Here is a 16,276-nt window from a genome sequence, read left to right as displayed (position 1 = left end):
AACATAGTTGAATACGTAGGTCCATGATGACCACTTATATCTTCCTTTTGTGGGAACCAAATTCACGATTGTGAAATCACCGAATGCGACTTATCACTGAGTTTTTACTTGCTATGACCATTACGATGAGTACCACTAGTGGAGCAAGAACTGCTATCCTTCTGTAGAACTTGGTAATAACCTTGCGGATTTGAATTGTCTCGTGCTTAGTTGCCTTTGCATTGTTTTGTGGACTGTTGTTTGCATTTTGGCAACGGTGTTATCTGTTTTTCTTCGAATTATGGTTTTAACTGCCCCTTGGGATCTTTTTCTTTTATGTATTTTAACTATAACAAATAGCAAAATACAATTTTGTCCAATTAAAAGTAGAATCCTATATTTTGGTGTTATGTCCACTTATTTTGAAATTCGAATATGTACAGATATTCCGCTGAATTTTATTTCCACTTCAAAAAAAAAAATTTGTTTAGAAATGCTTGGTATTTTTACCATTGGATTGCTGTCTAGATGACTTTCAAATTTGTTTTATGGGTAATTGGAGCCCGTACATCTCTCTATATTTGATTCATTAACAGTAAATTGTAGTTATTATTGATAATTGTATGGTTTTATATATGACAGACTCTCAACAAAAAAACGCTTTTATTATAAATATGCATACATCCAGAAGATGGACTTAAAATATGTAGAATATATGTCGAGGTATATCAGAAAAATCATGGAACATTGTTAGACGAACTTTGTGAAGTCATGCATAGTGTTATTAACAAAAAGTCCATTAATTTCTTTTTCTAAATTCCTTGGATTAAACAAGCAAATCTGTAAAAAAAAAGTAGTGATTTTGTAAAATGCCTTGACAAAATCAGGGATGTTATGATTCCTCAATGAATTCGAGATTAAACAAACTCCTGACATTTCAGGGATTTTACAAATTCACTGAAACGTATATACCATATATCAACAAATCATATACAGTGGTCAGATTTTAAAGAACAAGATATGAGTAAATATATAAAGTGGTAAGATATAGAGAACAAGATATGAGTAACAAATCAGTATCTAAGAAATGAATGATAACCGGGATTACTGAAAATTTGATAAAATAAATATATTTTAAAAAACAATTACTAGTATTGTATGGCACTTCTGCTGCATTAACAAATCAATCATCCAGATTACACAATTCGCCTATATATCTTTTTAATTAGTTACTGAGTAATCAGGGAATTAAGCAGAGTAAATAATTCTAACAATGTTCGTTTTAAAATATTTTAGCATCATTTATATACAATATATAATCTTCACCTATTTGTGAATCAACTGTCTTTTTTTTATTTAACTTAGTTTGATGAATAAACACACTTCTGGAAGTATTGATTTCAGGTCACTTACGAGTCTTTAGAATTCCAAACTTAAGTATATTTGGACGTCTTAAAATACTTTTAGGGCAAATGAATTTCGTATTGTTTGCCTTTAAATATACATTTTGTTCATTTTCAGTCAAGTTTCACAATATATATGGATTACACTATCACATTATTTACTCGCTATTTTGTTAAAATATATATACATAATGTTATTAACACATGAAGTCAATGAATGAGTATTTTAAAAATATTAGTATAACCGTGAGGTCATGTCGTGAAGCAAGATATCAAACTATATTTGTATAATGCAGGTGTGCTTAGTTTATAACATTCATAACTACAGCAAGTTTGGTCTTTAAACGAACTGGTGACCTTTTGTATATCTTCTTATCAACTTAGACTTTCCTTTCTTTTGCACAATTGTTTGTTCAAATTCCTCTATTTGCTCGTCTGAGAATGTATTTTTCCAGTCACCTACAATTCCTAGAAAGAGAAGATAAACAATAGGTTTTTATGTTGAATCTTCATAACTTGTCTTTCTTGTGTGCAGTTGTAACATAAAATTTCATTATGAAATAGTGTCCTTGTCCATGAAATTTTGTCACCTCCTTCTGGAAATATTTCACTATGAAATTCTGTCCATAAAATTGAGAATTGAAATGGGGAATGTGACAAAGAGACAACATCCCAACCAAAGAGCAGAAAACAGCCGAAGGCCTCCAATGGGTCTTCAACACAGCGAGAAAATCCCGCACCAAATACTTTCCATGAAAATATTTCTTAATCAAACTATTACAAAATGAAAAATAGTAACACAAGCATGCAGCATGCACATTTTTAGATTTATAACTGAAATTATTTTGTAAAGTAAGTATTTTATATATAGCAAACTAATATTTATTTTAACATAAGCTAGTTTCAAATTTGCATAGATACTTTATAAATAGTTCATTATAGATTAAAGAATTGTCTAACGTATGTTCCATTGTACTACATTATACTGTATAAATATAAGTAATGTACTGACAATCACTTATTTATGTTCAAAATTGAATGTACTAATAGTATTCGTAAATATAGGTACAGTTATGACAGTAGTACAATGTAACTGGAATTTTAATTTGTGTTTATTTGTTATTATCAGTCAAATAAAACACTTTAATGATATCATTATCCAACATGATATCTGTTGATAACCTCCCCTTCATGAGACAAAATTTCATGACAATCTGTCTATGAAATATTGTCTCAATACACACAAAATATAACCTCCCTTTAACAGGCCATTTAATAGTATTCATCTGTGAAATATTGTCTATATACAGACAAATTTCACTTTGGAAATTTGTCCTACTCTGGACATTTTTTCATAGATGATGACAACATTTCATGATACATAGTCATGAAATATTGTCTTGGAGGACAATATTTTTATAGGACAATATTTTGCTTTACACAGTATCATGTTTAGCCTTTTTAGCTTGGGTTCAGGTCAAAGGTATTGATTCCATGTTAACCCAACCTGAAGTTTGGTCAATAGTTATGAACAACTTTATAATTCTGTAGTTTACTCAAATTTGCCATGATAAGCTTCAAAGATATTTAAAAATTATGTTTGAAATACAGAATAATAATTAATCCAAAGTGTTTAAAACATATATAATATATAGTGAAAATATCAACTTCTTTACACAATATTAGAACGATATGTTTCGTGAGCTCTAATCATCCGCTAAAAGACTCGTGTTGTGACAAGGGGACAGTTATACTTTACGTTAGCTGATGTTTATAGAAATATAACCCCAACTTTCAAATGTGATATTTCGAACGGTGAAAATCGACCTTACAATACAAAAGTTGAAAATAACATAAAGTTTTTTATTATCATTATCCAAACGATGATAACATTGTACGACTTTTCATTTTATTTTATTCTGGTATCACTAGTATTGATATTGTAACGGAACTTGCACAAAATTTACTTTGAATTACCTTTTCTGAAGTAAGGATCTGTTCCATCTTTACTGATCGCTGTAAGTTTATGGCCCACGGATTTTAGTTTTTCTGTCTTGAAATTGTCAAACTGGGTATTCTTAACAATACCGTGGATTGTATCATCCGTTCTAGATAAGTCCAGAAATTCTGATATTTTCTTTACTTCTTTAAAGCAGTCCTTAAATATAAAAAAACTAAAAGTACAATTGTCAATCTTGGGTTTCAAAAAAGTGAAAGTATACAATATGTTTCTATGAAGAAATCGATTTGTTTCCAAGTAAAACTATGCAGAAAAACGTAATTAGCATATTTAAGTGTGTCTGAGCTGCAATTACCAACTTGGTATTTAAAGTATTAATTCTATTATCTTTAAATATTTATTCAAAATAGACATATATCAGATTTATACACTATTTACAGCATTTTCTGTTTACTTACATGATGAAGATCTTCATAAGATACAAACAAAACAGGATGTTCCTGGTCCAGTTGCAGTTCTTCCCAACTTTTGACGTGTTCGTACCAAGATCCATACCCAACTGTAAAAAACTAGGCGATTTTAAAACGTTTAAAAAAAACACATAACTTTTTATATTTTCACTCAGTATCTTTCGCGGAAGCAGTGATCTTGGGTGCCTGGAAAATGCATTCTACGTTTTTGTGTTTAAATCCTTTTGTCGCCAATGAATGGAAATGGCTCAAAAAAAAGATAATCATTCATATCTTTTACGTTATATATACAATATAATTCTGATAAAGAAGGTTTAATCGGCGGATTTTTTGTCTGAAGAAAGACAACTCTGGTTTTTCTTACTCATAAGCTATATCCTTTCGTTACTTCTGGTCCGAGGACACAGGTAATATAGTCCTTCGTGTGGACAGTGTATAACTTGCAATTATGTTTAAAAAAATGATGAATATTTGAGTAAAGCAGTGATTTGGTCCAGTTAAAAAGGGTAAAAAATTAGTATGTCTGAAGCTGTCAAACTAAATATAGACTCCCTTCACATAGAATTGTCCATATTTTGAGTTAGAGCTGGTAGACTGTTCTTTAATTTTGATATAACTGTCCAAAAAGTAGTATTACGCACTGTAAAAATCTTTTTGAGATAGAGCAGGTGGGATTTTTTTTAATTTGAATTTATTGTCTAAAAGAAATGCACTACAAAATAACTGTGTTTCTCGGGCCTAAGATTCTGAAGGAAAGTATTTAGTCTTGTGTCAATTCATTAAGTACATAGTAATGTCGCCTGTGTGTTTTTATCTTGTAGTCTGTTAGATCATGTGCGTGAAAAGAAACAAAGTTTTATCGGAAAATGAAAAAGATATGGACAAATAACATTCACATGGACTTAACATATTACTAAACATACAAAATTGCACAAGGAGTAAGATTTAAAATCCTTAAAGAAGAAAAAAAAAAGAATGAGAAAGGTGTGTTATGGAAGTATTTGTTGGACGGTAGTGGTAATGAACAAATGTGTTTTCAGTAGTTATCAAGAAAAAAATCAAGGTTTCAAAAAACAGAACGATGATATGAAAGCAAGTGAAAGAACTTACGTGTTCCAGTTTGAAACAGTTTTAGAAAGTTGTCCCATGATCCTTTGTAACTTGACCAGCTGTCATGTAACTTTAACATGAAATGATACATTGATACAGCTACATCTCTTGGATTCCTGATTCCATAAATTATCTTGTTTTTCTTCCGAATAATTGATTTAGGGAGGGAGTGGGGTGTCATGTGAGACTGTAGAACTCTAGGAGATTGTAATTCGTCCAGTTTTTCTGTCCCATTAAGTTCCAAGTTGGATGTATCAAAAACGCGGTCTAAAACTTCTGACTGGTTACTAATAAGTAGTGACACAATATCCCAAAGCCATAATGTACCTATAAGACATTAAAAAGTAGAAAATTAGAATACCCATTTTTATTTATACATATACAACATATTTTACATGTAACCACTCATTAACTATGATTTCCTTCCGTGTTTTTTTATGCACTACTATACCTAACCCAAAAAATTGGTTTCAAGCAAGTCTTCATATAATCTACTTTTCTTATTCAGACTGCCAATCTCATACTGCATCTTTTGATAAGAATTATTTTAAGGGATTTCCTATAGCATAAAATTCTATTTAAACATACTTCGAAATCTGCAAACAAAACTATATTGACGTAACCTTTCTACTACTGGAGCAATGTCATGACGATCTTTAATCATACTGTAACCAGTGATTTTGATTTGGTGATGGATCTATAGTATTAAAAAAGTAGAGTCAATCACGGATTGCTGGTGGAAAAAAGTCACATCTCACGATCATGAAAAGACAAAAAGACAAATAGTCTAAGGTCACAATAAAACACTTCACAAAACAATAAAGAAACACACATCCAACCAAAACGTGTTGAACGCAGGTGGTCCGGAAGGGTTCGGTGTTTCTGTTCCCTAGCGGTACCAATTACATTGCGCAGGTAACAATTAGATAAGTTTCTGTCACTAAGAAGGTATGTATGATGGTATGATACTAAAACATTTAACGAGAGGGATTGTACTTAATTTTCATATGATGACGACATAATCTTTCAATCAGTTTAATTGATTACAATATTGATTAAAGCTTCTTGGATCTCCTTTTTCCTGAATTTCGTCAGATTTTGACTTTTATGTTTCCCAAACTAAACATCGAATTTACGATATCAATAACTGGTATAGGCACAATTTATCAGCAACTCCCCCATAACTGGTAAATGGTTTTAAGTGAACTTTTCAATTACTTTTTATTACGTGAACTTGTACTTATTTGTTATCAGAACGAGTCCAGGTTTTCAATTTAGTCCTAGCGACACATCATGTTTGAATTACTAGAAAGTAATTTATTAAATAATGACGATTGCAGCATTTTTTTGTTTAATGCGAATCTGTTTTTAAAGAGAGGCGAAAGATACCAAAGGAATATTCGAACTCATCAGTCGAATACAAACTGACAATGCCATGGCAAAAATTAAAAAAGATCATTAGATAAATAACAGTATACAAAATACAACATAGAAAACTAAAGGCTAAGCAACACCAAAAACATGGAGTGATCTCAGGTACTTGTACTATAGAACGGTAAGCAGATCCTTCTATACATGTGGCACCCGTCGTGTTTCTCATGTAAATACAAACCCACCAGTGATAAGTATAATTCGGTAGGTCACATTCGAGGAGAAGAGGACGGGATTGTGGTTTCGAACATATCTGTCGTCATCAGTGAAAGATATATTTTAATATCTAAAACAACCTACCGGATTTCGGATAGGTGCACACCAACACATCATCATGCCTCGTCTCCCAGCTCTGTAGTTCTTTCAAATGGTCTGGTCGTGTTGCCATTACTTCAGGAAAATAATGACCGTTATCAACCCATACACGTATTTTCATATCATCACAGTCTTTAAATTCTTGTATCGACATTCTGTTGATAATATTGAAAGCATAGTTTTACCTCGTAGTATTAAAAGCTTTGCTGATTACAGAATAATGACAATATATAATCTTACAGACGATGGGCAATGGTATGACAACATATGCAAAACGAAAGAGATCTAAAGGTCAACGTACGACCTTAAACAATATACAAGTGTTTTACCATATATCAAGTTCTGAGACAAACCCTCGTTGATTTTTTTCAAATTATAAGCAACAGTAGTATATCGATGTTCAATCTCATATAAACAAAGAAAACCACACTGCTCATATAAACAAAGAAAACCACTGTTCATATAAACAAAGAAAACCACTGCTCATATAAACAAAGAAAACCACTGCTCATATAAACAAAGAAAACCACTGCTCATATAAATAAAGAAAACCACTGATGTGATCCCTGACCTGAGACAGGCACATTAACATATGGCGTGGTAAAATAGTTTTTGTGCACTCAACCTGCTCTGCGGTTCAGAGTCCTACATATAAATATATATATAACGTCCCCTGCACTTAGAATACGGGTAAATTATATGCCTAGTCTTGAACAGTGAATAAAAATAAAAGTGTATACAGAATTCCAAAACAGAAAACATAATAAACATTCCAGTCGTATTTTTCAACTGTAAATAAAGATATTCCTTCGAGTGGAATCATACTAGCACAATAAATCTCTGATTGCATTTGGTAAAATGTTTCAATAATTTATAACATTCAGCAATGCTGTAAGATGAAATCTGAGACGTCATCACGAAAATGTGCATATTGAAACAGCTGAAAAATATGGAATGCACGAAAAAGGAACATCGCCTCAAGGAAAATTAATAAAACAATGAGAAAGTGTTTCCGCGTGTATTAAATTTTGCTTTGAAGATTACCATGGTTAATGTCTAAAGCGACAACACCAAATATGAGACGTACGGTTAAAAAAAAAACATTTCCAATACATGAGGTTCGGAATTTGTGAAAGTATTCAGAAGTTCCATCAATTTTAGTTGGGTTTTGAAAAAGTTATAATTGTGTTGAGATAAAAAAAAATCACTGGTATGTAATATTTGAAATACGCTGATAACACATATTTTAAGATATCATGTTTTTGAAAATCATAAAAGTTCCGAAATATCTTTTCAATGGTACTTCTGAGGGAAAAGTACATTATAATTTGCAGCGGTCATACATATATGAAGATCCATTCAAGGATATTTCAGTGCAAATATATTTTCTCTTAAAAAAGTACATTACAAATGATGTAGTAACAATATCAGGAGAATACGCAGAAATATAAAAAATCATGTTAAAAATTGTATGCGTCCTAAGCCGTTATCAGAATTGCTCAAAGCCGAATATTTGACAGCCAAGGAAGTATAAGAACCGAAACAGGCGAAGAGCTATATATGACCAAAAAAAGACCCCAAAATGATAGCCAAATCCATCTAAGGTCAACTTAGCCTGATGGAGTTTAAACTTTAGTTTCTTTATAATTTCAAATATTTTACAAATCTTGCCTATATATGTATTAGATACACCTTGAGGGTGTTAGTCCGATTGGGTGTATCTAATTTACACCAAGATATTATTGCCAATGTAGAATGATAGTTTTCAATAATTTAGGAGGGAGGTCTTTAGGCGACTTGACCATATGTTATTGAAAAGAATGATAAATGCAAGGGTATCCAATTTCATTTAACGACATCTTGGTGTAAGTAAAGTTACAGTCTTTGTTCTTATAATTAATAATAATACAAATAAAAATAATAATAATAATAATAATAATAATAATAATAATAATAATAATAATAATAATGAATTAATAATAATAATATCATCATTAAATCAAACTTTATTTATTATATATAATGGTTGGGCGTACAAATATAATCGGTAGGAATAGATATCATTTTCATATTTTCAATTGATGTTCAAGGAGATACTAAAGTGGAGATGATAAGAATTTTTATCTGTTCTGTAAGTCAATAAAGTAAAGAAATGTTCTAATCTGTTTTCTGGTATTTGATTTGCTTGATCATTACCAAGGGCTGTACTTTTAAAACTATAAGGTCTTGGATTTCCAAATATTTTGGCCTCGAGCCTCACTGAAGAGACATTAATTGTCGAAAAGCGCATCTGGTGCAGTAAAAATGGGTACCGTTTATGTTATTACTATACTTATGTTCATGGTTTTTTTCAATGTTAATGAAAGAGGAGAAAAATAATATAAAATTACAGTATTTTGAAATATAAGACTTGTAATATTTATAAAGCAGGTCTTGCTGGAATATATATTGGACAAAAGAAAGTGTTAATTGAATAAGATAAACAAAAATAATTGTCAAAATTCGAAATCAACCATAATTTTACACCCCGAAACAGAAAGCAGGGTTCCCTGCATACATTTCTCATGAATATGTTAGGATCTGCATTAATTTATCTATTTTTAGTTTTTTTTCATCAATATTTGAAATATAAACAAAATTAAGTATCCAGAATAATTTTGAGACAAAATAGATTCCCAATAAATTATTAAAACCTGTTCTAAAATTGATTATTTCAATTATGTATCTTGAACTATTTTCCTCATTTTGGAAAATGGAGTATTATAAGTTATTTTGCATATCTATTTAGAAAATAAACATTAATTTTACATAGACATAAATTGATTAAAGAATACAAATATATTTATATAGCTCAGTTAAATGTATTTTATACTCATTTAAGTATATTTACCTATCTTCCAGTTTATAAGAAATGAATTGTCTTCTTTCTATCCAAAACTCTTCAAATTAATTAGAAGTCACCAAATGAAATAAAATTATAAAAATGCATATTTATATATATACTTATCTCACGTGGTTTGATTAAATGCGCACAGTTTGTTGGTACCTTGACAATTTGCTTGATTGCAATGTACTGAGTCACCCCAAAATAGTATACACACTATAAATTATTTTCAGACCTAGTGACCGTTTCTTAGTTCAGAATATAAAAATGTTTAACTGAACTGATCCGGGTTATCATTCTACCTAGTATATTTGGCTATGTCAATCAGTTCGTATTGCAGTATGGAGGAAGTCATTTACGCCTCAATTTGTGTTTTTAGGAAATCGTTTGGTGCTTTTACAGTATTTGTTATGTTAATGAGTAGTGCTAAGTAAGATGTATTATTTTAAGGAAAACAATAGAATTAACAAAAGCATATTTTTATAACTAAACAACAAAACAAATAATATCAGGTTCATGGAATCAGCATAGTAAAAACTTTCCCCTTTATGCGGAAGTTACAAGCTTGCCTAGAACCTACCTGGAACATATGCGATCGAAAGGGGCGTTTGAGCGTACCTGGCGATGGTTAATATAATGAAAAGCGCTTCGTACTTATAATTAGCAAAGTGTGTGATGCTCCTCTTAATTGTTAGAGGTCATATTCCTGTCAAAGTTCTAAAGTAAATTTTGGGAAACCATTTTGAATATCTTTTGTCTTAAGTTAAGACCCAGTGGCGTAGCTTGATTCTTATTTCTTGTTAGGCAAATAAAGTCGATGCATCGGTGCGGGCCAATAACCTGATTTTTATTTGGAGGGTATGGTTCAATTTAAGGACGAAGCCCGCGTTTTAGCATTTATAGATAAAAAAGGCAATTATTCAATGTTTGCGTAATGTCTAGTGGTTAATATTCCGTACATATTCTGGTCTAGAACAAATAAACAACAAATCTAGTTGAAGGTTCAGAATTATATGTTCACATTATGACTAGATGCTGAATATGTGTATTTATAATTAAGTCCCGCATAGCCAAGCAAACGCCACTCTTTGGCATGGGTTTACTGCTACGCCACTCTTTGGCATGGGTTTACTGCTACGCCACTCTTTGGCATGGGTTTACTGCTACGCCACTCTTTGGCATGGGTTTACTGCTACGCCACTCTTTGGCATGGGTTTACTGCTTCAACGTTGCCATACTGTGGATTCATCATTATTCGTTGGATACCAATTTTCGTGGATATCGTGGGTACAGGTGAACCACGAATTTAAATGTACAACGAATTACAAATTTTCCATCAGGTTCTATGCAGACTTTGGCAAAACCACGAAATTAAAGTTTTTCTCAATCCACGAAAATTGGTACCCACGAAAATAAAAGAATCCACAGTATTTTTTACCCTAAAATACCCTTGGCGTCATTTTTATACTGGGTAGATATATATTAACTTATTATTGTATCATGAAAAATTTTAATTTTGCAATTGTTTTAGAATAATTCATTTATCAAGAGAACTTTTCAGACTTTAACAAAGAGCATAAATCTCAACTATTCAATTGGATTGCATCTTAAAGATTTGTGTGTCATGTTGTTATCTATCGATCTTTTGTTTTTGTCTTTTTGACTTGTCATACACTTCCAGTAAGACCTCTGTGAAAAATCTAGATTTGAGGTTTTTTCTGGAAAATAATGTTACTTTCAATGCGCATAATGTTGCAAATGAATGTATTTATTCATGCAGCCTAGAAAAATGACGCTAACTTTTCTTCGACATATCTTTTTAGACAAAATAATGCAATTTAAAAATAAAATATGTGGTTTTATTATAATGAAAACATTTGTAGTTTTATGGAAGCTTTGCATTTTTCTTTATAAAATCACAATATGCGATAGCTGTTTACTGAAGTTAAGTAATAAGGAAAAAAAGAGTCCAATGATACAAATAAAAAAGGGAAGACGAAAACCAGGAGGCAATCGAAAATCATCAGTCGAAGAAAAATAGACAATGTCATGTAAATAAGAAAAACTCCGAGAACACACAAACAATTATCTATCAAACAGTGCAAGAAAAAAATTGAGCAACATGAACCATGCAAAAAAATAGGACCCAAGCAGGTGCATCGGTACCGTAGGCAGTACCTGCTCCACTAATGGCACCTATCATGTTGCTCAAGATAATTACATCCTGGCAATCAGTAAAATTCGGTAATGCCATAACTTGGAAAAGAAGACGGGGTTTTAGCTACAACAATTAAAACATCCTTGGCTATATGCAAGAAAAATATTCCATAACAGTTAATGAAATTATGATGGCGTCAGTAAAAAAGTGATGACTACAACTTTACCATTAAGAATCAATGGTTCAGCAGCTCCATTGGAAGCAGAAAAAGAGCTGTTGAATATATTATCAACTGGGAGATATATATAAATAAGATGTGGTATGAGTGCCAATAAGACAACTATCCATCCAAGTCACAATGTGTAGAAAGTAAACAATTATAGGTCAAAGTACGGCCTTCAACACGGAGCCTTGGCTCACACCGAACAGCAAGCTTTAAAGGGACCCAAAATGACTAGTGTAAAACAATTCAAACAGGAAAACCAACGGTCTAATCTATATAAAAAACACTTATGAACCACACCAACAAATAATCCATATTCAGATGCAAACAAAAATATTTTTGAAATCTTGCCATTATATAATGATATTTAGTTTGTTGTAAAGTTTAGTTCTCAAACATTTTGAGATTAGAAGCAGACCTAACTATATTTATTTTCAAGTTCAAAGGGATAGATGCGATCAACATGGTCACCAAACTTATGTTAGTCAGTCAGAGAACCGTTTATATAATAATTATGGTGAAAGTGAGGTTAAAAGATGATGCAGCTAGCCTCAGTTCCATTTTATAGAAATATTTGTATGAAGCCTGCATCATACTACACGTCGACAAAACGTAACAAATTTGTTGTCAATGAAAAACTGGCATCTTTATGAAGTCAGATTTTAAAAACTTCTTGTTTGGGTAGTTTTGGCTGCTAGATCTCAATTGTTGTCACATTAACATTCTATGACCGTTTGTGATGTTCAACCAAATGTGTCAACATAACGGAACTATAAACATGCAAATCATACACTTGGGAGGTTTAGCTAGCTATAAAACCAGGTTTAACCCACCATTTTCCATGAAAAATGCATGTACCAGGTCAGGAATATGAAAGTTGTTTTCCATTCGTTCTGTTGGTTGATAAAGTCCAACGTTCGATTTTGTTAATTTTTTATGGACTTCGCCTTTTTCAATTTACCTTGGAGTTCAGTATTTTCGTTAAACTTTTTAATTTGTTAGGTATATGTCCGATGCTAAAATAGGACATTTGTATCACTTTGATTCTTTTATTAAAAAAGATTGAACTAATTCTTCCAATCTGTGGTAAGTTTTGAAGGAGAAATACTTGTGTAAACTAGATAAGTGAAATGTTTAGAACCATCCTATACTACGAAATACAAATTGTACATTTTATCTTTCTTTTTATTTTCATGGTATAAAAATTAGTGAGGCAGTTGCCTCATTGCCTAAAGGGAAGCTACGCATCTGCCAACACAGCCGCCACATTGACGCTGAAAAGTTGGACTAATGAGACCATCTGCATACGGTGTTAGCAAGATAGGGTAAATTATTTGTTAGCATTATCTTTGAGAAGCCGTATTCATTTTAATTGGCGTAGAGATCACGCCCCCCCCCCCCCCAAACCACAAAAAAAAAAAAAAAAAATATAATAATAAAATTCGAATGTGACTTAAAAACAATCACAAATATTTCTATCTGATTTTTTGTGTTTGTGTTTGTTTTGTTTTGTCTTTGTTTCGTTTTGGGTTTTTTTCGGGGGGGGGGGGGGGGGGGGGCATATTTTGGCAATAAATTGTTAAGTGTAGTGTATGAAAAGGTAATGAAACAGTCACCACATCACTTGAGGAATCATAATACATGTATAGGTGCGTGATTTTCTCACTGCATTGAAGATCCATTGGTGGCCTTCGGTTGTTTTCTCCTAAATTGCTCGGGTTGTTGTCTCTTTGACGCATTCCCCGTTTCCATTCTCTATTCTATACAGAGGAAGTTTAATGAATGTACTAACCAACCCCAACTGTTAACAGGGGTACAGAAATATTTTCATCCTCGGATTTCTCCCATTCGGCCGTTGAACCTATGATTCAGAAGGGCGCCCCTTTTGCTAAGTTGGATGTATAAATACGCAGCATTGTCCTGTCGAAATTCGGACGTAAATTCCGATGCCTTGTGTTAGGAGAGTGCCACAACCTTTGCATGCTAAAAACCCGTTGTAATCCTCAGTTGGTATGTTTTTAAAAATTCTGCCCTATGCAACATACCCTATATTATCCAGTGGCATTCGAAATTCCTGCACCTTGCCAATCCTACCTATTTGATGGATTGTCCAGAATATATATTAAATATTTGGCACTGGACATTGAGCAAACAGCAATCATTAAATTAATCTGGTATACTAAATTTATTTTTTTATACCATTTATTCCCAAATATTTCATTTCGCCGTGTTAGCTATTTTGACTATCGTCATTTTTTTTAGTTATTCCAAATGCTACATTAAACGTTTTTGTGACCTTACTTAAAATGATATGAACGTATTATCAAAGTTAAAAATAGATTTTGAACATACTCGAGATATTTCGTTCAAAATAAGAATATATCACAACTGCACTACAAAACCTGGATTCAATGAAGTGTGTGTGTACTGAATGAGATTGTTATACTGGAATTTAACCTCGTATTCTTGATTATTTTTATGAATGGTGATAAAGGCTACCAATTCACATGGGATCCTGCGATATACTTGCTAGTGGTATTATTCAGAAACTTTTTAACGTAAATGTTGACTGATAAATGTTCTGATATTGGTCATGGGGGATGAGTTTGTGGGATCCATCCCGATCGGGGATCTTTATTTTTTTTTTTTTTTTTTTTTTGTGAAGTTGATTCTTACTGCTTTTCTTACAAGTACAAGGCATAACCGATTGCTTTCGCCTATGCCATTTTGTCTCTGATGGATATTTGTCTCATTGACAATCATATCACATCATATTTTTTAAACGAGTTAAGGGACAACTGGTCAAAATAAAGTTTATGTGTGGTGTCCCCCTAAAAATTCAGACTGGGAAAGCAGTTTTACATCCATTTTTCTTGAAATTCCATTCGCAATGTAAAAATAAGGTCAATGCTGTTGTCCTGAAAGTAGGCGTTTATTAAGCATTTTGGCAGTATGTATTTACTACTGAACTGCTACTGCAATTAAATTTGTTTCCTATCCGGGTTGGGTAACAAAACATTTCTAGTTAAAGAAGTAAAATATGAATAAAAGGAAATGAGGAATCGCGTCAAAAGGATATAAACAAACTAGGTTCACCACAAAAAAAGCAACAAAAATATTTTTGTAAGATCAGTGCCTTGTAAATGGAGAATGACACACTCTCTGCAAGTTAAATACCTCTTGCATCAGCTCTACAAGGCATATATATAGGTGACCTGTTGCATGAAAAATTACTGTCACCTTCCAAAGAACATCCTTTTTTTTTGTGGTCGTCTAAAATATACTCCCTCATTCCGGGCAGTCAGCTTTGCAGAACCTTTTTGTTTAATATCAACTTAAGATGCATGAAATGTATGCCATTATAGTCTTTAAGCATACAACAATCAATATTGTCTTACAAGTCATCAATTCCTTCTTTGAAAATAGACAAGCTTAATTCTTAGCGTTTGTCAAGCTTTAAGTCGCAAGGGTTTAGACAAGTTGTGGATCAATTCAAAACGACTCCTTAAATAAGCGCAACATAGACAAAGGCATAAAGAAACAGCGATAACAAAAGTTGACATTCCTAATTTTGGTAAGAATATAAACACACATTACAGATTTAAACTAGTTTTTATATACTTAGTATTTGGCATTGCACAAAGTCATGTTTTTTCCAGACTGTTTATGATGTCTTTACCAAAATCCATTGGATGTGTACTAGTTAATATTTTAGTCTAGGAAACGCGATTTATTTATTCGTTGCAATGCTTTAAGTAACTGCGAAGTCTTACTGCTATATTTGTGTGTGTGTGCTTTGTGTCGATTTGATGAAGCCAGCATTTTTCAACTGATGCTTACAGTTTGCTATTACACCACTGACTTATTTTAAGGGGAGGGTTGATCTTTCGCAAAACTGTGTATAACCCCGTCCCATCCTGTATATTCCTGTTCCAAGTCAGAAGCCTGTAATTCGGTGGTTGTTTTTGGTTGCTGTCTTTCCTATTTTGTTTGTTTATTGTTTTGTACATAAAACAGGCCCTTGGTTTTCTCGTTTGAATTGTTTAGCATTTTGTCGTATCTTCGTCTTCTATAGCGTTCTATCCGGTATGGGTTTTATTCATTTTTGAAGGCCATACGGTGACCTATAGTTACTTATAGCTACGTCATTTAGTCTCTGGTGGTCAGTTGTCTTATTGAAAATCATATACCTAATTTGATATTGTAAGTGCCAAACCATGTGACTATAAAATGAAAATTAAAAGGGAACTTATATTTATATATTATTATATATAATATTACATGACCAAAACATAATTTAAAAAATACTTAGTATATTTGATCATATCAAAAAGACAGAAAAC

General features: G+C 32.1%; 1 protein-coding gene across 1 annotated transcript; it reads right to left on the bottom strand.

The window, feature by feature from the left end:
* Positions 1-591: 591 nt before the first annotated feature.
* Positions 592-9,625, bottom strand: LOC127708778 (sulfotransferase 1B1-like). The gene is made up of 6 exons (XM_052213897.1): positions 9,559-9,625; positions 6,654-6,823; positions 4,923-5,249; positions 3,801-3,901; positions 3,360-3,540; positions 592-1,850 (listed from the first exon to the last, which is right to left on the bottom strand). The coding sequence occupies exons 2-6, from the start codon at positions 6,820-6,822 to the stop codon at positions 1,723-1,725; spliced, it is 906 nt and encodes a 301-aa protein (XP_052069857.1). The 5' UTR covers position 6,823; positions 9,559-9,625; the 3' UTR covers positions 592-1,722.
* Positions 9,626-16,276: the final 6,651 nt, after the last annotated feature.

This window comes from Mytilus californianus, unplaced genomic scaffold (assembly GCF_021869535.1).
Source record: "Mytilus californianus isolate M0D057914Y unplaced genomic scaffold, xbMytCali1.0.p SCAF_7, whole genome shotgun sequence".
Classification (NCBI taxonomy): Eukaryota; Metazoa; Mollusca; class Bivalvia; order Mytilida; family Mytilidae; genus Mytilus; species Mytilus californianus.
Note: the sequence above shows the minus strand (reverse complement) of the source record. Positions and strands in the feature narration are given on the sequence as shown.

Coding starts and splice junctions, on each gene's coding strand:
- LOC127708778 (XM_052213897.1), bottom strand. CDS start 6,822: ATGTCGATACAAGAATTTAAAGACTGTGATGATATGAAAATACGTGTA. Junction 3,541..3,800: donor CTTATGAAGATCTTCATCAT/GTAAGTAAACAG, acceptor TTTATATTTAAG/GACTGCTTTAAAGAAGTAAA. Junction 1,851..3,359: donor AGATCCTTACTTCAGAAAAG/GTAATTCAAAGT, acceptor TTCTCTTTCTAG/GAATTGTAGGTGACTGGAAA.